The sequence below is a fragment of the Mesoplodon densirostris genome, chromosome 18 (assembly GCF_025265405.1).
Source record: "Mesoplodon densirostris isolate mMesDen1 chromosome 18, mMesDen1 primary haplotype, whole genome shotgun sequence".
NCBI lineage: Eukaryota > Metazoa > Chordata > Mammalia > Artiodactyla > Ziphiidae > Mesoplodon > Mesoplodon densirostris.
Window position 1 is genome coordinate 39,585,874 of NC_082678.1, and position 27,816 is coordinate 39,613,689.

General features: G+C 51.4%; 1 protein-coding gene across 2 annotated transcripts; it reads left to right on the forward strand.

The window, feature by feature from the left end:
* Positions 1 to 27,812, forward strand: ELAC2 (elaC ribonuclease Z 2). 2 transcript variants are annotated; one of them, XM_060080741.1, is made up of 24 exons: positions 1 to 296; positions 855 to 905; positions 1,034 to 1,104; positions 1,745 to 1,809; positions 3,030 to 3,087; positions 3,845 to 3,913; positions 5,214 to 5,321; positions 6,554 to 6,612; positions 18,707 to 18,765; positions 18,854 to 18,926; positions 19,503 to 19,615; positions 19,818 to 19,913; positions 20,694 to 20,832; positions 20,908 to 20,993; positions 22,163 to 22,281; positions 23,264 to 23,360; positions 24,446 to 24,584; positions 24,790 to 24,828; positions 24,967 to 25,076; positions 25,384 to 25,483; positions 25,596 to 25,716; positions 25,860 to 25,938; positions 26,385 to 26,529; positions 26,899 to 27,812. In XM_060080741.1, exons 1-24 carry the CDS (start codon positions 64 to 66, stop codon positions 27,115 to 27,117), a joined length of 2,448 nt encoding a protein of 815 aa, XP_059936724.1. In that variant the 5' UTR covers positions 1 to 63; the 3' UTR covers positions 27,118 to 27,812. The 2 variants fall into 2 exon arrangements, with proteins under 2 accessions (XP_059936724.1, XP_059936723.1); XM_060080740.1 differs by having other exon boundaries at positions 20,694 to 20,993.
* The last annotated feature ends 4 nt before the right edge of the window (positions 27,813 to 27,816 follow it).

A 27,816-nucleotide genomic window follows, 5' to 3' on the forward strand; every position in this document is an offset into this window, starting at 1 on the left:
GCGGCGCGTGGGGCACGCGGACCGAGACTGCCGGCTGCGCCCAGGAGCGGGAGGAGGGGTTGCATGTGGGCTCTCCGCTCGCTGCTGGGGCTGCGGTGCGCGGCCTGGCGAGCCATGTCGCAGGGGCCGACTCGCCGGCCGCGGCCGCCCAAGGACCCGCTGCGGCACCTGCGCACGCGGGAGAAGCGCGGCCCGTCGTGGGTGCCCGGGGGCCCGAACACCGTGTACCTGCAGGTGGTGGCGGCTGGCGGCCGGGATGCAGGCGCTGCGCTCTACGTCTTCTCCGAGTTCAACCGGTCAGTGAGCCGCGCCGGGGTCCGGCCGGCCCAGCGGGTCCCCTGGCCAAGCCCCGCCCCGCCGGCCGCAGTGCTGAGCGCCCAGAGCATCGGGGCCCATTCCTGGGCTTGGTACCCCGCCTATCCCCCCCTTCCCAGTGTGGATGCGAGAGCCTAGATCCCTTATATCCCCGTCCGTGTGACTCCGGGAGGCCCCGCTGACCTTTAGACCGACTTGGGTATAAGCGTTCCCTTCCCAAGCCTCGTCCCCGAGCCCCCTGCCGTGCACCCCAGGACCAGGGCCTCCTTGTCCGTGTTGGGGGTGGGCAGGTCTGCGGAGGAGGTGATGGGGAAAGGACGCGTCTCGCCTCAGTTCGAGCCTACTCTGGCCCCAGATCCCTCCCTGCCTCTGCTGAGGAGGGTTCAAACCCCAGCATCCCAACAGCAGAAATGCGGTTGGTAGCACAGCATGTGTTTTTAGTTGTTTTCCCCTGTGGTGTACAACAAAGCATATAAATGGTGGCAGAGGTTTTACAGAACCGAATCTAATGACTCTCTGGTGTAATGTTCGTCCTTTAGGTATCTCTTCAACTGCGGGGAAGGCATCCAGCGACTCATGCAGGAGCACAAGTGAGCCAGCCATTTTCCTGCGGGGTGGGGAATGACTTTGCGGCTTTGAGGCAGGAGGGTTGTTACAGCAGGAGAATGGGTCCTTGGTCCTTCTGTTTAGTCCTGCTCCAACGCTTTCTTTTTCTTAGGCTGAAGGTGTCCCGTTTGGACAACATATTCCTGACCCGAATGCACTGGTCTAATGTTGGAGGGCTGTGTGGTGAGTATATTCTTTCTCAGGTCAGGGGCTGGGGGGAGGTGTCTGGGATTTTAACCTGCCTGGCCTTTTTTTTGCCCGACTTCGGAGCCCGGGGGCTCTGGAACTCTTTTTATGCCGGCCCCCTCAGCTGCAGCAGGGAGAATCAAAAGCTGACTCAGAAAAGTAGATTTTAACGTAGATGCTGCCTGCAGGTGTTAACCATCCACCTCATTTATTGAGTTGCTGGACTGGAGGTATGGGACAAACTGGAGAGTGTGGTGATGGTGATTACAGTCAGGATATCAATATTCACCGTTGAGACCGTCCCCTCGCTACACACAGATGCCCAGTGTCCTGAACCAGTCTCCTTCCCAGAGCTGAGACTCAGGTGAGGCCAGGAAGCACCCAGGGTGCAGAATCTGTGGCCTGCCTCTGACTTGGCATGATTTTGCACCCTAGGTGCCTCACCCTAGTATCAAGTCCTGCCCGTTCTAGAGGCATTTGAGTGATGGTCGGTGTCCCTCGTAGGTCTGGCCAGCATCACGTCTGCTCTGCACATGCACAACAAGCAGAAAACTAGCAAACTGAGTAAGGAGTGCGTCTCCTGGCCGCAACTACGGGTCAGGGTGATGAGAGATCTGATTTTATTCGTCCCTTTTAGGAATGATTCTTACCTTAAAGGAAACCGGGGTTCCAAAGTGTGTGCTCTCTGGACCTCCACAACTGGTGAGTCTCTCCTGACTCAGCTGTCAAAGCTAAGCCCTCCATTTCAATGTGAGTAACAAGGGTTTCCAATTTTACAAATCAGCTTTCTGCCCTCCAGAGTTCATTGACAGTGGCATAAACACTTTGCCTTTCGAGTTAAAGACACCTGAGTCCATAAACCTTATTAACTCTATGACCTTGATTGAGTTACTTTCCTTTCTGGAGCCTCAGTGTCTTCATCTGTGAAATGGTTTGCAGTTGTTAAGGATTAAAGGAGGTAACACGCAAACACTCACTCTTTACCAGGTGTTTCACACCATATGGACACAACAAGTGTCAGCTTTTATCCTTATTTATTAAATTTCAGACGTCTTCGTCCCTTCCCAGCCAGCTTAGGACACTGTCGAGAGGTTGTGTACACGTCGTTAGCGTAAGGGTTCACTTCGCAGGTGCTGGGGTGAAAGGCCAGCCCTGTACAGTCTGTCCCCAGAATAATGCTGCTTGGCCGTCCCTCTGTCGTCTTCTCGTTGGTCTGTCCCTACACCTTCTACTGCATTGCTTCCCATGTCCAGTCCTGCCCCCCTGTGACTGTCCGGTACCGCGGCCAGAGGGACCCCTCCCAAGCGGAACCGCAGGCGGCTCACCTCATCCTAAAACCCTTCAAAGGTCTTTGTTGTACACACAGTCCAAACGCCTTCACGTGGCCCACAGGTCCTGTCGGCCCAGGCCCTCGCCGGCCCTGGCATCTGTGCCCTGGTAACCAGGCGGGGCTGTGAGCCGGCTTCTAGCTCTTCACGGAAGCCCCTTACTGTCTCGGGCCTTCGCCCATGCACCAGTTCCCCTCTTGCCCCACCTGTGTCCTTCCTTCAGGGCTCACCTCAAAGGCTGTTTGCTCAGGAGCTGCCCCTGACTCTCCAGAAGGGTCGGATCCCAGCTCCCTGCGTTTTTCGTATCTGCAGGTCCCTCAGCACCATGGCTGCTGGTTGTCATTTGTATTGTTTCTGTCTCCTCCCCTGGATTCTAAGTTCCATGAGGGCAGGGACCCCATCTTTTCACTGCTGACCCCTTGGCATCTAACATATGGTGGACACTCAGTAAATATTTGTATGAAGGAAGTTCAAAATACTCTGTGAACTGTGTTGTATGTCGGTACCTTTGATGCCTCTCGTGTACTTGAACGTGTTGCTGTGTCCTCCATCTGTGCAGCCATAACTATTCACTTCCTTATTTTTCTTTCTTAGGAAAAGTACCTGGAAGCTATCAAAATATTTTCTGGTCCACTGAAAGGAATAGACCTGGGTATGTCCTTGATTATGACTCATTGCCATTTCTGTCTCATATGTCCCCGTCTCTCAAATCAGAATCCATAAAAGCTGACGAAATTAAACCTTAAAGTCAAATGCTTCATCCACGCGAGATGAATTTTTAAAACACTGCTTGCTGCACTTTCTGTGCCTTCACCTCCCGCTCCTCCCAAAACACGGGCAGCGGAGGCAGGAGTGAGTGAAAAGCTGCTGCGTGCTGGGTGGGGGTCTCTCTTGGGGCCCTGAGGCTCCGCCCTGGCCCTACACGTGGCTCTCGTCATCGAATGGCCTTGGGTCCCTTGTAGGGAGAAGGGCTCTGAGCGGCTGACTGGGTGGGAGGCACATGGCCACTTGATGGGAGGAGGCCTGGCCGATGTGCAGAGCCCGGTGCGTCTCTGGCTTGTCCTTCTGTAGAAACACTAGTATTTTATTTCAAAATGTGTCCCGGGCCTCGCGATGCTGAGCATTTGCCTGTGTCTCTCACGTTTAAGTCTTGGCTTCGTGTTTATTTTAGCGGGTTATCGCCTGTGATCGTCGTGTGTCTTCCCTGTGGCTGACCTAAATATTAGTGGCTGATGAAAATATGTTTTCGCCGTTTTCCTAAACACTTTGGTTTACTCAGAAATTCTGGCTTTAGCGCAGACTCCCGCCAGAATCCAGAGCAGGTTGGTTGCTCGTGGGCAGCGATGTGGACTCGATCCTCATGCCTCGTTCGCTGCCGCAGTCACTGTCCTGTGGTCTTTTCCCCGCAGCGGTGCGACCCCACTCAGCGCCGGAATACCAGGATGAGACCATGACGGTCTTCCAGATCCCCATCCACAGTGAGTGTGAAGCCACGATTCCTAGGAGTGTGGGAGGACGTGGGTCCGGGGTCAGGAAGGCAAGTGGCAACAGAAACTGCCCGATCGCTGGCCTGTGTATCCGGCTTTGTGTTCTGAGCATGATTAGGAAGTTTAGCCGAGGAGTTCCTGCCCTTAAGGAGCTCATGACCTTGAGGACAGACGCGTTCACCTTGTATGTAACGATCGTGATTGCACTTTGGGGTGCCAGGTAATCAGGCTCTGCCCTCAGATCTGCCCATTTATCGCCAGGGGTCATTGCCACAGGTGTGGGCGCCCTCCTGGGATGCAGGGGCTTGGAGAGGTGGCACAGGCGAGCCTTGTTCGTAAGCAGCAGCAGCAGCCTGGCGGGAGTGCGGTTGGCGGTCAGAAGGGCTCAGGGCCTCCTGAGCCCCCGGGGCCCGACGTGCGGTCCTGACGCGGAGACAGGCAGGCTGCACGCGAGTCACTGCCACGTCCGTGCCGCCCTGGGTCTGGGTGACGCTCTGCGTCGGTCTCCCGACTGTGGGCGACGTGCAGGGCTGGCTCCTTGCCCGTCACCTGGTCCGAGCTTGCCGCGTGCAGAGTGGGGCAGACGAGCCCGCACCCCCGGCCGGGGAGCCCGGTACCCGCCGGGAGACAGGTCTGCGCTGGCCCAGCTCACTTTCCTCGCATGTCCTCCCCTGGCCGCGCCCCCAGCCTGGTGTCCTCCCCGCTCCGGCACGCGGCCCCGCGCCCTGACACGTGCGAGTGATCAGTGCTGAGCCCACCCGGCGAGCCCGGAAGACCGGGCAGCTCAGAGGGCCGGGTGGGGCGGGGGTCGCTGAGACCAGCAGCCGTGTGCCCGCCTCTTGGGGCAGGGATTTCTTCCATTCGCCACACCGCGGCCTGCGGGACCTTAGTTCCCCAACCAGGAATCGAACCCGGGGCCCCTGCAGTGAAAGCATGCAGCCCTAACCGCTGGACAGCCAGGGGAGTGTTTTTCTGACCTTGAGACCGAACTGACTGCCCAGTGATGCCACTCCTCGTGGCGACGGGGAACCTTGGGCCAAGGTCTGTGCGGAGCATGATGGCGGTGGATAAACCAGCTGAGTGCATGGGTGCTTTCTGCTCAGCACGCGCTCTTGAGTCCCCACTGCAGTCAGGCTGGGACCCGGGCAGAAACCTCAAGATGAGGAGGATGGGCGTGCAGCCCAGAGCCAGGCGGGGAGGTGGCCAGTAGAGGACAGGCCGGCATAGTGGGCGACCGGGCTGTGAGCTTGCCCTCGGCGTGTGTCACTTGCTCGTTTCCCTTCCCAACCAGGTGAACAGGTGAACGGGAAGCACCAGCCAGCGCAGAGTCCAGAGAGGCTGAGTCCAGAGCCATCTCCAGACTCGGCACCCGCAGAAGGGGAGCAGCACCTGGTGGACGGTAATGGCGCTTGGACAGCGGTGCGCTGGCGGGGGTGGGAGCCTGTCTTAATCCGTTGGCTTCTTCTGCTCTACATTCGAATCTTTGTCATAAGGAAGTTTAGTGTGCAAAACAGACGCTTTTTCTTATCGCGTTAGGATTCAGCTGTGGGGCAGGTGAGAAGGTTGTCTTTAAAAGCGGCCACACTGTAGGGGCCAATCCGCAGCCCTGGGGAGCCCCAAGCTTTGGCTTCAGTTTAACCAGAGGAAGAGCAGGACCTGGCAAATGATTGATTGGGAGGCTTTGTGTTTCTCTCTTTTTTTTTTTTTGGTATAAAGTTACATTGTTTATTTCATCATACAGTATAGATCATTAAGTCTTTACTATTCGTTACAGTCTTTGGATTTTTTTTTGAATTCCCATTTCACTTGTAGCAAGTCAGTGTCATCCCCAAATCAAAGTCACTTTTTTATATGTGCACCCATCATATCTGCAAAACCCCACACACAAAGAAGGTGTTCCAGCACAGTGTCAGCAGTGCAGGGAAGGCACGATGAACTTTTTGTCTCTCTGTTAAGGCAGCAGTAACGCAAGTTAATTTTTCCTGAGTGCAGAACCTAACAGCTAAGCAGACAGAACAGTCATATCAATGAGTGGATTTGCACCTTTTCTTCCAGAATGACAGCCTACTGGGAAACTGGATTAAAATTCCAGGATGAGACGTATCAAACGAATTGGGCTGCTTGAGGATGCTGTTGTCCGGGGGATGGGCAGGGTTGATAAGCTCCTGTCTCTGCCTCGAGGCTGTGTCTGTCTGAGGACTGACAAGGGGCTGGACCTCTGTGCTGTCCTTTTTGGGTGGCTCGGGTGAGGGCTGACACCCACGTCGTTTCTGCAGGCCTTGTAGCTTTTGTGTTATTTCTCATATTCTTACACTTGTTTGTAAAGCACGTTACAACTTATTTTCCCCCCTCATCTCCACTTCTAGGTAAAATGTGTCATGTTTTTTAGAACATTTCACTTGCCATTTTCTGGTTGGCATTTTGCATTTTCGTTTACTCAGATCTCAACACGAGTAGGAAAAAGAAAAGATCTGCTTGAGAAAAAATACCAGTGTTTCTTTGACCTTTGTATCCGAACAGTTCCATCCATTTAAGTTTTGTGAAGTCAGATTAGGTATCAGACGATCCCCGATCTGTGGCACCTGGAGACATTGCTGTTTACCTTGTGTGGGCGGATTTGTTTCTCCTCAGGTGTCGGTCAGAAAATGCACGGCAGGGACCCCTCCTTGGTCGTGGCCTTTGTCTGTAAGGTAAGCACCTTGCTGGACGTGCTCTACACGAACATGTGTCTGGTGACCTAAGGGTTTCCGGTAATTTGAAGGTAGCAGCTCCTACCATCACCTGTGTTCAGAGGAAACAGTTGCCCTGGTTCCCAGTAAACCACCTATGCTTGTACGTACTTCCAGATTCTCTTCCAGCCAGAGTCAGGCTACAGAGACATGTTTCATATTTGGCTGTGAGCCTCCCTCTTGAACTTCAGAAATAGTTGATAAGTTTCTGAAGTTAAAGACTACTTTTTTTTTTTAGGAATTTTTTTTTTGTTTGAAGTATAGTTGATGTACAGTGTTGTGTTAATTACTGCTCTATAGCAAAGTGACTCAGTTATACACATATATACATCCTCTTTTATATTCTTTTCCATTATGGTTTCTCAGAGGATACTGAAGACAGTTCCCTGTGCTGTACAGTAGGACCCTGTTGTTTATCCATTCTGTATATAATAGTTTGCATCTGCTAATCCCAACCTCCCAATCCATCCCTCCCCTGCCCCCCGCCAACCACAAGTCTGTGAGTCTTTCATAGATAAGTTCATTTGTGTCATATTCTAGATTACACATATTAATGATAGCACATGGTATTTGTCTTTCTCTTTCTGACTTACTTCACTTAGTATGATAATCTCTAGTTGGCATCCAAGTTACTGCAAATGGCATTATTTCATTCTTTTTTATGGCTGAGGAGTATTCCATTGTATATATGTACCACATCTTTATTCATTCATCTGTTGATGGACATTTAGGTGGTTTCTATGTCTTGGCTTTTGTGAATGGCGCTGCTATGATCATAGGGGTGCATGTATCTTTTTTTTTTTTTCGGTACGTGGGCCTCTCACTGCCGTGGCCCCTCCCATTGCAGAGCACAGGCTCTGGACGCACAGGCCCAGCAGCCATAGCTCACGGGACCAGCCGCTCCACGGCATGTGGGATCTTCCCAAACCGGGGCATGAACCCGTGTCCCCTGTCTCAGCAGGCAGACTCCCAACCACTGCGCCACCAGTGAAGCCCTGTATCTTTTTGAATTAGACTTTTGTCTGGATATATGCCCAGGAGTGGGATTGCTGGATTGTATGGTAATTCTATTTTTGGTTTTCTGAGGAACTTCCATACTGTTTTCCATAGTGGCTGCACCAATTTACATTCCCACCAACAGTGTAGGAGGGTTCCCTTTTCTCCACACCCTCTCCAGCATTTATTTGTAGACTTTTAAATGATGGCCATTCTGGCCTGTGTGAGGTGGTAGCTCATTGTAGTTTTGATTTGCATTTCTCTAATAATTAGCAATGTTGAGTGTCTTTTCATGTGCCTGTTGGCCATCTGTATGTCTTCTTTGGGGAAATATCTGTTTAGGTCTTCCGCCCATTTTTGGATTGGGTTGTTTGGTTTTTCTGGTGTTGAGTTGTATGAGCGGTTTGTATATTTTGGAAATTAGCCCTTGTTAGCTGCATTGTTTGCAAATATTTTCTTCCATTCTACAGGTTGTCTTTTCATTTTGTTTATGGTATCCTTTGCTGTGCAAAAGCTTGTAAGTTTGATTAAATGCCACTTGTTTGTTTTTATTTCTGTTGCCTTGGGAGACTGACCTAGAAAACATTAGGGTTTATGTCAGAGAATGTTTTGACTATGTTCTTTTCTAGGAGTTTTATGGTGTCATGTCTTATGTTTAATTCTTTAAGCCATTTTGAGTTTACTTCTGTGTATGGTGAGAAGGTGTGTTCTAACTTCATTGATTTACATGTGGCTGTCCAAGTTTCCCAACACCACTTGCTGAAGAGACTGTTTTTCCCGTTGTATATTCTTGCCTCCTTTGTTGAAGATTAATTGGCAGTAGGTGTGTGGGTTTATTTCTGGACTCTCTGTTTGGTTCCATTGATCCATTTGTCTGTTTTTGTGGCAGTACTATGCTGTTTCACTTGCTGTAGCTTTGTAGTATTGTCTGAAGTCTGGGGGGGGTTATGCTTCCTGCTTTGTTCTTTTTCTTCAGGATTGCTTTGGCAATTCTGGATCTTTTGTGGTTCCATATGAATTTTAGGATTGTTCTACTTCTTTGAAAAATGTCATGGGTAATTTGATAGGGATCACATTAAATCTGTAGATTGCTTTGGGTAGTATGGCCATTTTAACAATATTAATTCCTCCTATTCAAGAGCATGGGATATCTTTCCATTTCTTTAAATCATCTTCAACTTACTTTATTAATGTTTTATAGTTCTCAGCATATGTCTTTCACCTCCTTGGCAAGGTTTATTCCTAAGTATTTTATTCTTGGGGTTGTGATTTTAAAAGGTATTATATTTTTACATTCCCTTTCTGATATTTCACTGTTGATGTAAAGAAATGCAACTGATTTCTGTATGTTAATCTTGTATCCTGCTACCTTGCTGAATTGGTTTATCAGTTCTGGTAGTTTCTGTGTGTAGTCTTTAAGGGTTTTCTATATATAGTATCATATTATTTGCAAATAATGACAGTTTTGCCTCTTCCCTTCCAATTTGGATATCTTTAATTTCTTTTTTTCTCTGACTACTGTGGCTAGGACTTCCAATACTATGTTGAATAGAAGAGGTGAGAGTGGAACATCCTTGTTCCAGATTTTAGCAGGAAGGCTTTCAGCTTTTCACCATTGAGTATTATGTTGGCTGTGGGTTTTGTCATTTAAAATAGCTTTTATTATCTTGAGACATGGTCCCTCTATATGCACTTTGATAAGAGTTTTTATCATGAATGGATGTTGAATTTTGTCGAATGCTTTTTCTGCATCTATTGAGATGATCGTGTGTTTTTTGTCTTTCGTTGACATGGTGTATCACATTGATTTGAGTATGCTGAACCATCCTTGTGAAATTGGGATGAATCCCACTTGGTCGTGGTGTGTGATCTTTTTTGTGTATCGCTGGGTTCAGTTTGCTAATATTTTGTTGAATTTTTGAATCTATATTCATCAAAGACATGTCATTTTCTTTTTTGGTGTTGTCTTTGTCTGGTTTTGGTATCAGGGTGGTGATGATGGCTTCATAGAATGTCTTTGGGAGTGTTCCCTCCTCTTCAATTTTTTTGGAAGAGTTTGAGAAGGATTAAAGGACTACTTTTTCACAAAAAGCTTTGTTTCCCTTCAAATGAATCAGACCTTTACTGAGGCTCCTTCACCTCTTTTAGTTTATATCATCTTCCTGTAGTTGTTACACTGCTGACGTACTAATTTTTTTTTTTTATTGGAGTATAGTTGCTTTACAATATTGTGTTTCTACTGTGTAGCGAAGTGAATCAGCTGTACGTATACATATATCCCCTATTTTTTTGGATTTCCTTCTGATTTATGTCACCACAGAATTGAGTAGAGTTCCCTGAGCTATACAGTAGGTTCTCATTAGTTATGTATTTTATACATAGTATCAATAGTGTATACATGTCAATCTCAATCTCCCAATTCATCCCCCCCCACTTGGTAGCCATACATTTCTTCTCTACATTTGTGTCTAATTCTGCTTTGTAAATAAGATTGTCTACACCAATTTTTTCAGATTCGACATGTATGCTTTAATATATGATATTTGTTTTTCTCTTTCTGACTTACTTCACTCTGACAGTTTTCTAGATCCATCCATATCTCTACAGATGACCCAATTTTGTTCCTTTTTATGGCTGAGTAATAGTCCATTGTATAGTTGTACCACATCTTTATCCATTCCTCTGTTGATGGACACTTAGGTTGCTTCCATGTCCTGGCTATTGTAAATAGTGCTGCAGTGAACATTGTGGTACATGACTTTTTTTGAATTATGGTTTTCTCAGGGTATATGCCCAGTAGTGGGATTGCTGGGTTGTATGGTAGTTCTATTTTTAGTTTTTTAAGGAACCTCCATAGTGTTCTCCATAGTGGCTGTATCAGTTTACATTCCCACCAACAGTGCAGGAGGATTCCCTTTTCTCCACATCCTCTCCAGCCTTCATTGTTTGTCGACTGTTTGACAGTGGCCGTTCTGACCAGTGTAAGGTGATAACCTCGTTGTTTTGGTTTGCATTTCTCTAATATTTCACGATGTTGGACATCTTTTCATGTGGTTTTTTGTAAACGGGGTAAGTAAAATGCACCTCTTGAAATTGGCTTCTCAGGTGTCTGCCCTCTTCTGAATTCTTTTGCGATGCCCTACCTGGGGCATTTCTGGAGGACAGGTGTCTTTCCTTGACAGCCCCACAGGCCTTGTGAGTATTCAGTGCCCATCAGCACGGGTTTCAAAGTTGTTGTTACGGGAAAGAGCCACAAGGCGGCAGCACTTCTCCATGCTCCACTCTTGTTTTTCTTTTTCTTTTAATTTTTTTTTTTTTTTTGCGGTACGCGGGCCTCTCACTGTTGTGGCCTCTACTGTTGCGGAGCACAGGCTCCAGACGCGCAGGCTCAGCGGCCATGGCTCACGGGCTTAGCCGCTCCGTGGCACATGGGATCCTCCCGGACCAGGGCACGAACCTGTGTCCCCTGCGTCGGCAGGTGGAATCCCAACCACTGCGCCACCAGGGAAGCCCTAATTTCATTTTATATTGGAGTAGAGTTGATTTCTTCCAAGGTTGTGTTTGTTTTAGGCATACAGGAACTTGATTTAGTTATACATTGATGTATATGTATTCTTTCTCGGTTTCTTTTCCCCAATATAAGTTCTTACAGTGTGTTCAATAGCGTTCCCTGTGCTATTCAGTAGGTCCTTTTTGAATATCGACTGAATATAACCAACCTCCTAAATTATCCCCCCCATCTTTCCTTTTTGGTCACCATAAGTTTGTTTTCTTAGTCTGTTTCTCTTTTGTAAATTAGTTGGATTGTATGAATGTATAGATTGCAACTGTAATTGATAATGATATTTGTCTTTCTCTCTCTGACTTACTTCACTGAGTATGATAATCTCTTGGTCCATCCTTGTTGCTGGAAATGGCATTAGTTCGTTCTTTTTTAATGCCCGAGTAGTATTCCAGTGCATATATGTACCACATATGCTTCGATTATCTGTCTTTGGACGATTTGGGTGCTTCTGTGTCTTGGCTATTGTAAATAGTGCTGCCCTGAAAATAGGGGTGCTTGTGTCCTTTCGAATTAGGATTTTCTCCAGATCGAAGCCCAGGACTGGGATTGCTGGACCATATGCTAACTCTATGTTTTTTTTGTTGTTGTTGTTTTTGCGGTACGCGCGCCCCTCACTGTTGTAGCCTCTCCCGTTGCGGAGCACAGGCTCCGGATGCGCAGGCTCAGCGGCCATGGCTCACGGGCCCAGCCGCTCCGCGGCATGTGGGATCCTCCCGGACCGGAGCACGAACCCATGTCCCCTGCATTGGCAGGCGGACTCTCAACCACTGTGCCACCGGGGAAGCCCTATGTTTAGTTTTTTAAGGAACCTCCATACTGTTCTCCATAGTGGCTGTACCAATTTACATCCCCACCAACGGTGTAGGAGGGTTCTGTCTTCCCCCATGCCCTCTCCAGCATTTATTCTTTGTAGACTTTTTTTTGATGATGACACCATTCTGTCCTGTGTGAGGTGATACCTCATTGTAATTCTGATTTGCATTTCTTTAATACTGACTGATGTGTTGAGTATCTTTCCATGTGCTTTTTTTTTTTTTTTAAATACAGTGTGTGCATAATTTACCTCTTGAAATTGGCCTGTTGAAAGTCAGCCCCTTTTTGAATTCTTTTCCGATGATTTACCCCAGGGCATTTCTTGAAGGCAGGTGTCATTCACAGCCCCGCAGGCCTTGTGAAGATCAAGTGCCCCTCAGCACTGGTTTAAAGTTGTTGTTACGGGAAACGGCCACAAGGTGGCAGCATTTCTCCGCGACCAGCTCTGGGTCCCCGGCAACCAGAGCCTGAGGCAAAGCGCTGTTCCTGGGTTGCCAGTTAGAGGGGAATGGGCCAGAAGAAACGCCCCAGGCTTGTGTCTCGTGACTTCTTCCCCTCACCCCTTACAGCCCGGCCCACCTTCAGCCAGTCCCCACTCTGGCGTCACTGCTCTGCTGAGGGTGCTGTCTTCTGTGGGTAGGTGGGGCGACCCATAGGAGGCGTGGAGCCCAGGGGACTCGGAACTCTTCCAGCCCGTGGGCTCCACCATCCTTTGGGCGTACCCTGCTTGGTTTCGCTGTAGGAGGGCCCGCCTGGGTCTGGAGAGGGTGTGGGGCTCATTTGCTGGCATGTCCTCCCTGGCTCCCTTAGCCCTTGACGGTCCAGCCTTGGGCCCTAAGCCTGCTCGGGCTCCAGGGATGTGACACCAGCTCAGGGCACCAAGGCCTGAGGGGCACAGATTTGGCATTTCCTTTTTTCTATTTTAAATTTTATTTTTTATTGGAGCGTAGGTGATTTACAGTGTTGCGGGTTTTGTTATCGCTGCTGTTTCTTCCTCTGTGTACAGGAACTTGATTTCCTTATACATAGACCTATGTGTGTGCTTTTTCGGGTTCTTTTCCCATATCGGTTATTCCAGAGTGTTGAGTAGGGCTCCTTGTGCTGTAGCCTGGGTCCTTGTTGATTATTTTATAAATAGTAGTGTGTATATGTTAACCTCAACCTGCTCATGTCTCCCTGCCCACCACGTTTCCCTTTCGGTAACCACAGGTTTCTCTTCTGAGTCCGTGGGGCTGTGTCTGTTTTGTAAAGTTCATGTGTATCCACTTTTAGATTCCACCTATGAGTGGTGTCATATGATACTTGTCTTTCCGTCTCACTACCTTAGTACGATTACCTCTACCTCCTTCCCTGTGGCTGGAAATGGCATTATTTCATTTCTTTTCTTTTTAATGGCTGAGTAATACTCCATTATGTCTATGGACCCCATGTTTTTTTTTGTTTGTTTGTTTGTTTTTTTAAATTACAGCAGAAATATTTCTGAGGATTTGGGGATTGCTTTTTTTAAAATTAATTTTTATTGGAGTATGTTTGCTTTCCATTGTGTGTTAGCCTCCAGTGCACAACAGAGTGAATCAGCCATACACATACAGGTATCCCTTCCCTTTTGGACTTTCCTCCCATTTAGGTTACCACAGTGCATTAGGTAGAGTTCCCTGTGCTATATGGTATGTTCCCATCAGGTGTCTGTTTTATAAATAGTATCAATAATGTGTATATGTCAGTCCCAGTCTCCCAATTCCTCCCACCCCACCTGCTTCCCCCTTGATATCCATACATTTGTTTCTACGTCTGTGTCTCTATTTCGGCTTTGCAAATAAGATAACTTATACCTTTTTTCTAGATTCCACATATATGCGTTATTATACGACATTTACTTTTCTCTTTCTGCCTTATTTCACTGTGTATGACACTCTGTAGGTCCATCCACGTCCCTACAAATTACCCAATTTCGTTCCTTTTTATTGCTGAGTAATATTCCATTGTATGTACGTACCACACCTTCTTTATCCATTCCTCTCTTGATGGATATTTAGGTTGCTTCCATGTCTTGGCTGTTGTAAATAGAGCTGCTGTGAGCATTGGGGTGCATGTATTTTTTTGAATTATGGTTTTCTCTGGGTATATGCCCAGTATGGGTAATTCTGTTTTTAGTTTTTTAAGGAAACTCTGTGCTGTTTTCTATAGTGGCTGAATCAATTTGCATTCCCACCAATAGTGTATTGAAGGTTCCCTTTTCTTGACACACTCTCCAGCATTTATTGTTTGTAGATTTTTTGATTATGGCCATTCTGACCGGTGTGAGGTGATACCTCATTGTAGTTTTGATTTGCATTATTCTGATAATTAGTGATGTTGAGCATCTTTTCACGTGCTCGTTGGCCATCTGTTTGTCTTCTTTGGAGAAATGTCTATTTAGGTCTTCTTCCCATTTTTTGACTGGGTTTTTTTTTTTTTTATATTGAGCTGTTTGAGCAGCTTGTGTACTTTGGAGATTAATCCTTTGTCAGTTACTTTGTCTGCAAATATTTTCTCCCATTCTAAGGGTTGTCCCCTCATCTTGTTTATGGTTTCCTTTGCTGTGAAAAAGCTTTTAAGTTTCATTAGGTTCCATTTGTTTATTTTTGTTTTAATTTTCATTACTCTAGGGGATGGGTCGAAAAAGATGTTGTTGTGATTTATGTCAAATAGTGTTCTGCCTATGTTTTCCTCTAAGAGTTTTATAGTGTCTGGCCTTACATTTAGGTCGTTAATCCATTTTGAGTTTATTTTTGTGTATGGTGTTAGGGAGTGTTCCAATTTCATTCTTTTATATGTAGCTGTCCAGTTTTCCCAGCACCACTTATTGAAGAGGCTGTCTTTTCTCCATTGTATATATATTTTTTTAATTTTAAAAAATTTATTTATTTTATTTATTTTTGGCTGCATTGGGTCTTCATTGCCACACGCCGGCTTTCTCTAGTTGCGGCGAGCGGGGGCTACTCCTTGTCGCAGTGCGCGGGCTTCTCATTGCGGTGGCTTCTCTGGCTGTGGAACACGGGCTCTAGGCGCGCAGGCTTCAGTAGTGGCTCGTGGGCTCTAGAGCACAGGCTCAGTAGTTGTGGCGCACGGGCTTAGTTGCTCCGCGGCATGTGGGATCTTCCTGGACCTGGGCTCAAACGTGTGTCCCCTGTATTGCCAGGGGCATTCTTAACCACTGCGCCACTAGGGAAGCCCTCTCGATTGTATGTTATTGCCTGATTTGTCATAGATTAGGTGACCATATATGCATGGGTTTATCTCTGGGCTTTCTATCCCGTTCCATTGATATATATATATGTTTTTGTGCCAGTACCCTGTGGCTTTGTAGTATAGTCTGAAGTCAGGGAGGCTGATTCCTCCAGTTTTGTTTTTCTTTCTCAAGATTGCCTTGGCTATTGGCAGTCTTTTGTGTTTCCATACAAATTGTAAAAGTTTTTCTTCTAATTCTGTGGAAAATGCCATTGGTAGTTTGATAGGGATTGCATTGAATCTGTAGATCGCTTTGGGTAGTATAGTCATTTTCACAATATTGATTCTTCCAATCCAAGCACATGGTATATCTCTATATGTGTTTGTGTCATCTTTGATTTCTTTCATCAGTATCTTAAAGTTTTCTGCATACAGGTCTTTTGCCTCCTTAGGTAGGTTTATTCCTAGGTATTTTTATTCTTTTTGTTGCAGTGGTAAGTGGGATTGTTTCCTTAATTTCTCTTTCTGGTCTTTTGTTGTTAGTGTATAGGATTACAAGAGATTTCTGTGTATTAATTTGTATCCTGCAACATTACTAAATTCATTGATTAGCTCTAGTAGTTTTCTGGTGGCATCTTTAGGATTTTCTATGTATAGTATCATGTCACCTGCAAACAGTGACAGTTTTACTTCTTTGCCAGTTTGGATTCCTTTTATTTCTTTTTCTTCTCTGAATGATGTGGCTAGGACTTGCAAAGCTATGTTGAATAATAATGACGAGAGTGGGCACCTTTGTCTTGTTCCTGATTTTAGAGGAAATCATTTCAGTTTTTTCACCATTGAGAATAATGTTTGCTGTGGGTTTGTCACATATGGCCTTTATTATTTTGAGGTAGGTTCCCTCTCTGCCCACCTTTTGGAGAGTTTTTATTATACATGGGTGTTGAATTTTGTCAAAAGCTTTTTCTGCATCTATTGAGATGATCATATGGTTTTTATCCTTCAATTTGTTAATATGGTGTATCACATTGATTGATTTGCATATATTGAAGAATCCTTGCATTCCTGGGATAAATCCCACTTGATCGTGGCGTATGATCTTTTTTGTGTGTTGTTGGATTCAGTTTGCTAATATTTTGTTGAGAATTTTTGGATCTATATTCATCAAAGATACTGGCCTGTAATTTTCTTTTTTGGTGTTGTCTTTGTCTGATTTTGGTATCGGGTGATGGTGGCTTCATACAATGTCTGGGAGTGTTCCCTCCTCTGATTTTTTGGAAGAGTTTGAGAAGGATCAAAAGACTACTTTTTCATAAAAAGCTTCATTTCCCTTCAAATGAATCAGGCCTTTATTTAGGCTCCTTCAACTCTGTTTTAGTTTATATCATCTTACTGTAGTCGTTAGCTGCTGACATTGGACTAATTTTTTTTCTCTCTCTCATTTTATTACAACAAAGTTTAACAGTCCAGAAAAGTCACATGACCTTGGTGGGTTGACACTGGACTAATTTTAATATTGGCTAGCATTCAGAGAGACCTAGATTGGTAAACTGAAGTTGGTCAAATTCTATGAAAATGTTATTACAATCACGTGTTTTTCAGATCTGACTAATTGCCTACTTTCTGTAGGACTTTGCATTAAAATTTTATTATACTAGAACCTGCAGCAAACAGTTGTCTGATCTCCGGTAAGACTACATTGCTTTTTCGTGAGCTTTGATTTTATTTTTTTTTAAGCAATATATTTGATTTAAAGCCGACTTGGTAAAGTTGATTTTAAAATACATTTGTAATTTTCATCCATTTGTAAAAAATTATAACACCAGCAAGTGAACACAGTTATGAAAGGTTAGTAGTAATATTAGTTGTTAGTTGTAAGATTGTGGCCAGTATAACTTCCATCAACTTACTTAGATAGTAAAAAGTAATATCTATATCTATAAAAATAGTTTATATCTATTTTACTTAGATATAAAAAGTACTTAACTTTTATAAGTACTGTGTTTATAAGTAAGTGTTTATATGGATACTGCTGCCTGTAGCCTTTTCTGTGTCTGAATTTTTAGGCTGCAGGATAATTTTCTAGAGCAGTTTACGTGGTAATCTTTTGAGTGGCGTCGCATCAGCCCTTCCTGAACAGATCCCGTCGAGCATGGTGTGTCCTGTGCGATGGGGACAGCTGTCCTGGGAGCCGCGTCGCCGCGGGCTGCGTCCTGGCCTCTGGCTCCTCCCACCTGGTGCTGCTGCTCCTGCTGTGTCATCCTGCAGCCAGCCCCTTTGCCCTTTCCTGAAAATTGGCTGCTTCTTGGCTCAGGGTTCAGAAGGCGGTAAAGCAAAGCTAGTTCAAGTTCTGGGAGGTGGGAGAAATAGGCTCTGGGTGTGAGGGTCTGAGAAGCTCTTGTCTGGTAGGAGCCTGGGCTTTGGGCAGCCATCTGCTGCCCTGGGGCCTGGGAGCTGGCGTCCAGTTTTCAGATGGGAACAACTTTCTCCACGGGTTGAATTGAGCTTGTAGTGGAGGCACGGGTTTTGCCGGCCTTAGGCCTGACGTTCCTGTGAAACACTAGAAACGTTCTGCTTCCATCCAGTTTCCTCCAGATCTGTGGTCACCACAGTGCATGTTAATGTCATTATCTGAAGGTGTCATCTACGTCTGTCATCTTTGTATCATGTGCTCACGCTAAGCTGTCATCATTCCTCTAGGATAACGTTTTCCGAGACAGAAAATCCTGGAGTCCTAATAAGGCTTTTGGATCCACACTGGAGACTGAGCCCTAAGAGTAGTTTCCTAAATTCAGGAAGTTAAAAGGAAATGCAAATAGCTTCTAAAGATCTAAGGAAGAAAATGAAATTCAAATATAAGTCAACCCTGAAAGACTTATTAACATTTTATGCCATTTCTGACTTTTTCCTGTTATTAGGTCTGAAATATATGGATTTCTAAAACGTTGGGACCTGAGTTTTTAAGTACAGAATGATTATGAGGTTTTGTGTTAGGGTTATTGGTGTTAGGGTTATTGGTTTCCCTTTTAACATAATAAGAGAATACTGGGAACTTTTTATTGTAACTTCGTATAAAAGCAACAGAACAGTTCTGCCAAATATGTGAAAAGTAGAGGAGAAAAGCCATCCACACGCTGTACCCTGTCCTTGTCACTGGAATGCCATGTCATATGGTGGTTATGCAATCATTTCTGCTAGAACGTGTTCTAGCACTCCTTTGGCTGTTAGGTGACCCGCACAGGACGATAAAAGCAACAGTGTTTTCTCCTCCAGGTACTTGGAGGACACGTCTTATTTGATATGGAAATGGATTGCATTTTATTAGATGTGTAAGGAGTTAATGGGAAATAGAACACCTCGGTTTTAAATCATTCAGCTTTTAGTGCTAAGCTCAACTGATTTCAAAACGAATGATGAACACCAAGCTTCTTCATCAGTCACTGGAATTACATGGCGATCTCTTCCTTACAGCTCCACATGAAGAAGGGAAACTTCTTAGTACTCAAAGCGAAGGAGCTGGGCCTCCCAGTGTGAGTGGCGGGGACAGCTGGGGGGCCTCGCCGGGCGCGCTGAGCTCCCGGAGCCCCGCCCTCACCGAGGCCTCGCCTCTCGTTTCAGCGGAACAGCTGCCATTGCGCCCATCATTGCTGCTGTCAAGGACGGGAAAAGCATCACGTTCGAAGGAAGAGAGGTGAGGTGCCCTGTTGCTGCGGTCTCAGCAGTGACAGGCAGGGGCCGGGACGCTGGACAGGGTCACTGCCTGGGTCAGGCCCTGTAGACAGCACTTTTGAGGGCACTGAACAGCTTGGATTTCAGCACGTAGCTGAACAATAAAATAGGGTCTCTTGTCTAGGCTTGTCCTGCACATCAGCGCTGGCCGTGTCGGGCCGTTTCTGGAGGTTGTCTCTTTAGGATTTGGGGGTCTCCTTATAGGATGGGTGCTTTCCCTTGTACTTGAGCTCAGGGTGGACCCCATAAGGGTGGACTTCGGACGCGTGGCCCAAGGGAATGACGTTGTCACGAGATGTGAGGACGTCAGGACCACACGACCTAAGAGAACCGTGCGTGCCATGCCGGGCCGTCTGGCCACTTCAGGTGTGAAATGCCCTCTGCCAGCTGGTGGCCGCCTGTCTGCATGTCAGCAGAGAGGGCGAGAAGGGTGCAGGTGGTGATCTTATGTCGGCGCTTCTCTGGAGGGTGATGCGGCGTTAGCAGGTGACTCTAGGGCCTGCCCTGGGAGCACATCCTGACCTCAGTGACTTCACAGATTTTGCCTGAAGAGATCTGCACCGCCCCAGACCCCAGGGTCGCTTTTGTTGTGGTAGAATGTCCAGACGAAGGATTCATTCAGCCCCTCTGTGAGAATGCCACCTTCAGGAGGTAAGGAGGGGTCTCCGGGCGGAGAGGTGAGAGCCGACACCGCTCGGGAAGGCCGGCCTGGCACTGACCTGTGGCTGCCCCTGCCGAGGCCTGGGCCACCACGGCTCCGCGCAGCGCCCTCCCTGGCTGCCTGGCCCCAGATCCGCGTGTCCTGAGTTTGCACCACTTGACCCAGCAGAGCCCCCTGCTTCCTTCCTCCCAGTTTCCAAGGAAGAGCCGAAGCCCCCGTGGCCCTGGTGGTCCACATGACCCCGGAGCACGTGCTCCTGGACAGCAGATACCAGCAGTGGATGGAGAGGTAGGAGCCCCGGCACACACCAGCCATGGTTCCACCGCCCCCCTGCCCCCCGCCTGAGCTCTCCCTGGGGTTCCCGCCCTCCCTGGATCCTGGGGGCATCCCTGCTTGCCTGGGGCTGGTTTCGTCAGCTCTGGACAAATCCTGCCTCTGGACCATCTCGTGCGTGTTTCCTAAAGAAGAGTCTTGGAAGGATGAAGCCGCAGCTTCAGTTTATTGAACGTCCGCGACACGTCAGGCAGCGTGTTAGACACGGTTCATTTCCCTCCCGATCTTGCCGACAACCCACGTTCAGTGACTGGGAGGACGGGTCCCACTCTGCTGGTTTCTTTGGCCGAGGCTGGCGCCGGGTGGAAGGACTTGCTGGGTTGGACCTGGGCGCGTGGTGACACCGCCCTCCCCCGCCGGCCCCGGCAGTCCCTCCTCGGGGCCCCGGTCCTCTGCCCCTCGGGGCCTGAGTGCTGATGCCCATCACTGTTTTCCTCTCCCCACCCCCCCCACCCCCCGCCGTGCTCCCTGTGCTTCCAAGTCCCCAGCACTGTACCTGACCCTGGCTTTCCTGGTGCTCTTTCCCCCACGCCCAGGGCCTCTGACTTTGCAGACATGCCGGGCTCGGAGGAGGAGGAGCAGGGCTGTGTCTGGCCACGTAGGGTGACCTCGGTGGACAGCTCACTCACCCTCTTGAACACTCCCAGTACCTGGCCGCCCCGCCCCCGGTGCCACCCCCTGGGTGGGAGTCTTCCCAGAAGGACACCGTGCTGACGGTGTGCGCGTCCGTCTTAGGTTTGGGCCCGACACCCAGCACCTGGTCCTGAACGAGCACTGTGAGTCGGTCCACAACCTCCGCAGCCACAAGATCCAGACGCAGCTCAGCCTCATCCACCCGGGCATCTTCCCCCCGCTCGCCAGCCTCCGCCCCCAGGTAGTGGCCCAGCCTGGCCCGTTGCCCACTCCCCAGGCAGCTGCCCCCCGCGGACCACGGCTCCGTCTCTTGCAGGAAGGAGGGCTTGCCCCCTGCGTGCCCCTGGTTCGTGGCCAGTGTCTCCTCAAGTACCAGCTCCGGCCCCGGCGCGAGTGGCAAAGGTTGGTGTGGTCTCAGTCGGCGGGGGGCAGGGCGCATCAGGCTCGTTCTGGGGGGGGCCGGGGGTCAGTGGCGCAGGCTGCTCAGCCGCGTGGTCTCCGCGTCGGACCCGGGAAGAGCCACAGACGATAGGTGGCGGACGGTGGCTGCGTCCTATTATAAGCTGATCCGGGGAGGCGGGGAGACGGGGGCTGACGGCCATCCTTTCCTGAAAGTTGCCTCTGCTAACAGCCGTGTGTGTGCATTGTTTTGGAATGTGGTGAGCGTAGTGTGAAGAAAGTCAGCCCTAATCTCATCACCCTGGCACGGCGATGGTTAACATTTTGTGTTTTTTATCTTTGAGTACGTGGGGATGTGTTAAAATACACGTCTACACCGTGGGTTTAGGGCCTGACACGCTGCCAGGCTTCTCCCGCCTCATGATAGTCTCTGTAAGCACACTGTCGCCGGTATTCCAGATACGGGTGTTGGTGCGTTGGAGGCGTTTCCAGCTTTTTGCTGTTGTAATGAGACAAGTGCCTTATATAAAAGTCCTTGAGGAGAACCGTGTTCCCTTAGGGTGATTGTGAGAAGGGGGTTAGCGGGGCGGGGGCGGCACTGCCCGAGGCACCTGGTGGATCCAGGCGCTGTAGCGTTCACCCCAGCCAGTCACCTGAGAGATGCTTACTGCCCCGCATCTTTAACTTTTAACATCTCACCCTTGGATAACTGGAAGTGTCCTGTGCACGCCGTGGTGTCTGTGTCCGGGCAGACCCCGTTCTGGACCACTGCTGGACACCGGGCACTGTCGCCGTGAATAGTTGGGGCCCCCTCCCCTCCCCTCCCCTCCCCCCGCCCCGGGGGATGCCAGACGCTAGCGGCTGTCGTGAGTAGACGTCGGGAGGCTGCTTCGAGTGCCCGCGCCATCTCCCCGCCCCCGCCCCCCGCACGTCAGGAGCGCTAGGGCTGCCCCCTCCTGCTTTGAGCTGAGGTTCTGAGCAGCCAGAGCTGTGAGACCCCCCCGAGCTGGGAGAAGGTCTTCCGGGCAGGAGAGCGGAGCTGCCCCAGGCCCCAGTCACTTAGATTTGAAAGCACTTTCTGCAGGCGGTCCCCAGGGATTGAGCTGGATGTGCAGGGTGGTTGCCTGGGGCCACACGCTCCCCTGATGCCCCAAGATGCCTTCTTCTTGCAGGGATGCCATCATGACCTGCGACCCTGAGGAATTCATTGCCGAGGCCCTGGAGCTGCCCAATTTCCAGGAGAGTGTGCAGGAGTACAGGAAGACTGTGCAGGACGGCCCGGCCCCGGCGGGTGAGCCAGACCAGGACCAGCCCCGGTGTCTCCTGGCCTCTGCCCTCCTGCAGCTGTTCGCACAGCACTGAGTGGAGGGTCAGCGTGGCCGTCGAGCCCCGTGTACCTGTTGAAGCCATCGCTTCTCTGGCCTCCGCTTAAGACCACAGGTGCCGGCCCCGGCCCGGACCGGTTAGGTTGGAGGCTTGGTGACGGTGCCCAGGCTCTCCTGGCGAGGCCCACGCTGAGCTGAGTGCGGCGGTTCTGGGGCCTCCTGGGAGGCCCTGGGCAGAGCTGGCAGTCCAGTCCTGGCTTTGCTGGGAAGGATCCACGGAAGGTTCCGGCCATGGCACTCACCTTGCTGGGCTCTCACCGCCCTGACAGGAAGAGCAGGCTGGGGAACTCCGTGACCTCTTTCTAGTGCTTGGTTTTCCCAGTGTTGTGTGCAGCTCACGAATGAGGTGGAGAAACAAGGCTGGACCAGAGGGCGGGTTCAGGTTCAATCCCGCTGGCACCAGGCCGGCGTGCTGGGAAGTTGACCGCCTGGCTGCACGTGCCGTGGGCTGGAGATGGGTGTCTGGTTTGCCCGTTAAAGGTCCATTTACATCACATTTGTAAACGTGCACCCGGGGCCTGTCAGGCCGAGCGGGGCCCATTTTCTGCATCTAGGCGGCTCCGCCTCTTCTCTGGGGAGCTGGCCCCCCTCGGAGCCCCTGCAAAGTGCAGCAGGGCCTGTGCTGGGGGTCCCCAGCCCCGGGAGATAAATGCTGACTTGTAGCATGGAAAGGTGGCCTTTGCTATTTAACACTTAGGGCAACTCTGCTGAAGAAAGGCCCGTGGAATTCCTTCGCTCTCCTTCCCAGGCAGCGCCGGGGCGCCTCGCCCCAGGCCCGTGTGTAAGGAGGTCAGACCACCAGCCCCTCCTGGGGAGCTGCCCTTTACTTCAGTGCCGGCTCACTTCTGACCCGAAGAAGTGAACAACTCGACGTGTGTCTTTCCGTAGAGAAGAGAGGCCAGTATCCAGAAGTGGTCTTCCTCGGGACGGGGTCTGCAATCCCCATGAAGATCCGGAATGTCAGCTCCACTCTCATCAACATCAGGTATTAATCCTGCACGGGAGGCGCCCGTCAGCGGGGAGCCCGGGGTTTTCTCAGCAGACCCTGCTCCACCCGCCAGGCTAACCTGGAGGTGCAGCCTGTACATCCCTGGAGGCCCGTCTTGGCTGGGGGCCCAGCGGGGACGGGGGGGTCAGGCGGTTTTCGGCTTCCGTAGCTAGCTGCACTGGAGAGAGTCACCGAAGTTGGCCACCCGTTACGTCTTCGGATGCAAACTGCTGACGTGTATGCCGTCGCCCTGCTGAGGGGCGGTCTTGCTAAGTTTCCACGTCCCTCCTGTGAACCAGTGACTGGCCACCTCCCGCACCCCCATCATCGGTGCACCTGCCCCAGGCTGCTCACGGCTGGCGGTGGGGCAGACCCAGGCCAGGACTCGCGTCCGCCTCTGTGTCACGGGGCCCCTCACTGGTGCCGCTGGGGTGCGGAGCGGCTTCGGGGCTCCTGCGTTTGCTTTGTGAGCCTCTTGGGTTTGCCTGGTGGTGGTGGTCCGCAGGGAGGCGGACCAGGGCCGTCTGCGGGAAGCCAGGCTCGTTTTTAAGTTTTACTTTGTCATCTGGGTGCCAGTGGTGGATGGCTAACAGCCAAATAACGCGTTAAACGTACTTGGCAGTTGTAAGGGGCACCCCGACAGCAGAAGCGCACGGGTCTGGGACGTGTTTCTCTTGTGACGGAGGAGCTGGCGGGAAGCGGCCCTGGCCTTTCCCGGAGGGCGTTGGTGCAGCCGCTCTCTCCGGGCCACGCCAGCTAAAGCAGAGCCTTGGGTTCTCCTGGCGGCCACAGCGGCTCTCGCCACATTCCTTCTAAGTAGAGTCTTGTGGATTTCATGTCCTCACCCTCTCCTTCCGCAGAAACTTTCTTGGGTGCCCAGCATCTGTGTAGCTTTAGGTACGCTCCATGCACGTAGTAACTTCACAGAGCGTTGCGACACTATTTCGTGTCACGAGGACGGACGTGTGAGACCACCACCCCCTTGACAGCAGCTCCCGTGGGAGGAGTTGAGCGGTCCCGGGAGACAGGCACCCAGCCTCGTCCTGCCCTCCTCCCTGAGGGCAAACCGTCTCCTCCCATAGCTCCGATGCGTCCCTGCTGCTGGACTGCGGGGAGGGCACCTTTGGGCAGCTGTGCCGCCACTACGGGGACGAAGTAGACCGGCTCCTGGGCACCCTCGCCGCCGTGTTCGTGTCCCATCTGCACGCGGACCACCACACGGTGAGCGGGCCGCCTCCTTCCTGGCCGCGCACCTCCGCCCGGGCCTGGGCTCGTCTGCAAGCCCGGCGCCACGTGCGTCCTCGGAGCTGCCCTCACCCGGAGGCGGGCGGCTAGGTCCGCCAGAGCGCCGGGCACCCAGGGGCCCCAAGGCGGGAAGGAGGTCAGGTGTGGACCTGGCTGATCCGTGTCCCTTCCTCCTTCCCAGGGCTTGTTGAACATCCTGCTGCAGAGGGAGCGGGCTCTGGTGAGTTGCACAGGACTGGACTGCCCTTTTGCTTCTCTTTGGAATGAGCGCATGCGCGCAGACACACCTCGGGCCGTAGCACGCCGTTTTCCCTGCAACGCGCGCCGTGTGCTCGGCGCTCTGATCTCCCCGTTTCAGGTGTCGCTGGGGAAGCCGTGCCACCCGCTGCTCGTAGTGGCCCCCACCCAGCTCCGGGCCTGGCTCCAGCAGTATCACACCCAGTGCCAGCCGCTGCTGCACCACGTCAGGTGAGCGCCCGGTCCGACCCCGGACGGTGAGCGCGCGAGGCAGGCTCAGATCGCGGGGAGACTGTGAGGCGGTTCCCACCTCTAAACGTTCATCTGCCCCGACACGTTTCTCCTCGGCTCTCCTTTCTGTTCCTGATCCTAGATCTTTGCCAACACTTCGCCCAGACACAGTTCCAGGGCCGAGTGCCCTCGCTCCCTGCCTCAGTGACGGAATTAAATTTTCTTTATCATAGCGATGTGGGGGGGGTCCTCTCCAGTCAGTGACTTGAACTTTAGATTAAATGTTTGTTTTTTAATTTTCTCACAGTATTATTCCTGCCAAATGCCTTCAGAAAGGAGCTGAGGTCTCCAACCCCAAAGTGGAAAGGTTGATTAGTTTGCTGCTGGAAACCTGTGGCTTGGAGGAGGTTAGGGGAGGGCCCGGGCACGGGAGGGCAGGTTGGGGGACAGGGGCGTGTGACGTGGGGAGGAGGGGGCGAGGCAGTAGCTGGGCCACGAGCCCGTCACCCGCTTCCTCAGTTTCAGACCTGCCTGGTCCGGCACTGCAAGCACGCCTTTGGCTGCGCGCTGGTCCACACGTCCGGCTGGAAGGTGGTCTATTCGGGGGACACCATGCCCTGTGAGGCTCTGGTCCAGATGGGTGAGTAGGGGCAGCCACTTCTGGTCCCCCCGACAATTCTGGCTGTCATCCTGACTCGCAGCCTCGTCCCAGGGCCCGGGGGCAAGCGCTGTGGGCACCCCAGGCCGAGCGGTATTCTCAGAGAGCCTGTGCTTACGCTCTAGGGAAGGATGCCACCCTCCTGATCCACGAGGCCACTTTGGAAGATGGTCTGGAAGAGGAAGCCGTGGAAAAGACACACAGGTAGCGGAGCCCTCTGAACCTGCGTCAGCCGGTCCCCCGCTCCTCCCCACTGCTGCTGGGCAGGTCTGCTTCCCTCCAGGGGCCCTGGGGGCTTCTGACCCCAGGCAGTTGTCTCCCGATCCTCTGCCTTTATTTCTGCAGCGCCCTCCAGGCAAGGTTCTGGGGGAGGCGTGGCTCGGGAAAGAACTGGAAATAATGCTGAATAAGTGGGAGGCCGGGGGCAGATCTTGCGCTATTTAAGGGAAGAGCGTGTTACCCCAAGTCGGCAGCCCCTGCCTTTCTCAGAGGCGCTCACTGGCGGGAGGTCTGAGAGCACAGAGCCTGGGCTTCCCTGGGGCCGGTGGGTGGCAACAGAAAGCCCCGCCCCCGGGTGCCCAAGCAGGCAGTCTGGGCGGGGGGTCTGCGTGACTCGCTCCCTCCAGCCTCGTGTCGCCCTGTCTCTGCAGCACCACCTCCCAGGCCATCGGCGTGGGCATGCGGATGAACGCAGGGTTCATCGTGCTGAACCACTTCAGCCAGCGCTACGCCAAGATCCCGCTCTTCAGCCCCGACTTCAACGAGAAAGTTGGCATCGCCTTTGACCACATGAAGGTCCAGGACCGCTGGGGCGGGGTGGGCGGGGTGGGCGGGGCCAAGACGCTCTCCATCCATGCGCAGAGGGCCAGGCTCGGGCCACCACCCAGCACGACTGGCACAGGGCCTTCTGGACACAGTCCATTGAGAGCCTCTTGGAGGCCCAGTCGGTGCCCAGAGTGACATCATTTGAGCTTCTGCACAAGCCTGGGAGGCAGTGTTCTCCTGAGTGGTCAAGCTGGGCCTGTTCCCACCACTGGGCATTGGGGTGCCTGGGTTCTGCCCTGCTGGGCCTGACATGACGGGTCCGTCTGCCGACGGGGGTATGGCTGGTGCCTGGGAGCCGTGACGGCCTCACCCCAGCCTCTGCTTCGTCTCGCTTCATAGGTCAGCCTGGGGGACCTTCCGACGGTGCCCAAGCTGATGGTGCCGCTGAAGGCCCTGTTCGCCGAGGACCTGGAGGAGATGGAGGAGCGCCGGGAGCGGCGGGAGCTGCGGCAGGTGCGGGCGGCCCTGCTCGCCGGCGAGGATGCGGAGCCCCCGCGGAAACGGGCCTCCGCCACACAGCCCCCGAGCCCGCAGAGCAAGAAGGTCAGGGCCCAGTAGCGACGGGCTGCGGAGCCGCTGCGCGCTGGAGGAGGGGAGGCCCACATCGATGCCGTGCACGCCGTGTCTTCGGTCTGTCAGGTGCAGTCAGGGTGCACCCCCACCCCGCTGCGGCCCAGCCATCCCCTCTGTACCCAGAGGCAGCCAGGCTCCAGGAGCGCGGGGCTGTGGATGCGAAGCCTCCAGGAAAAGCGTCTCCAAGGACGGAACACAGTGAAGGTGGCGTTTGGAACCCGAGCGCTTTGTCCCTGTGCCGTCGCTGGGGACCCAGGGTGCCCGGAGACAGCTTGATGGTAAGCCTTCCCGTTGTTCCGGCGAAAGAGGCAGCTGCTTGCTTGCCCCGTGACCAGAACCACTCACCGCCCTACAGAGTGCTGAGAAATACTGCATGGGGTGGCTCCGGTGGCCTGCCTTTTTGAGGATGAACAGCATTGAGGTTAGTGTTTGAAAAGTGAGAGAATCTTCAAAGAAAGATGCCTCTAGTATTTGCATATTCTTCCCTCCGGGGAGACTAGAGGAGGAGCTTTCAAGTTTCAGGTGCTGGGAGGCGCAGACCCGCAGACCAAGGACCAGACTTGCCGTGACCTTGGGCTCCCTCCCGAGGCAGCGCCTGGCATCAATTCCCGTGGCCCCTTGAGCTTGTTATTAAAACAAGATAGGCCACACTCAGGGATAATAAATCTATTTTAATAACATTAC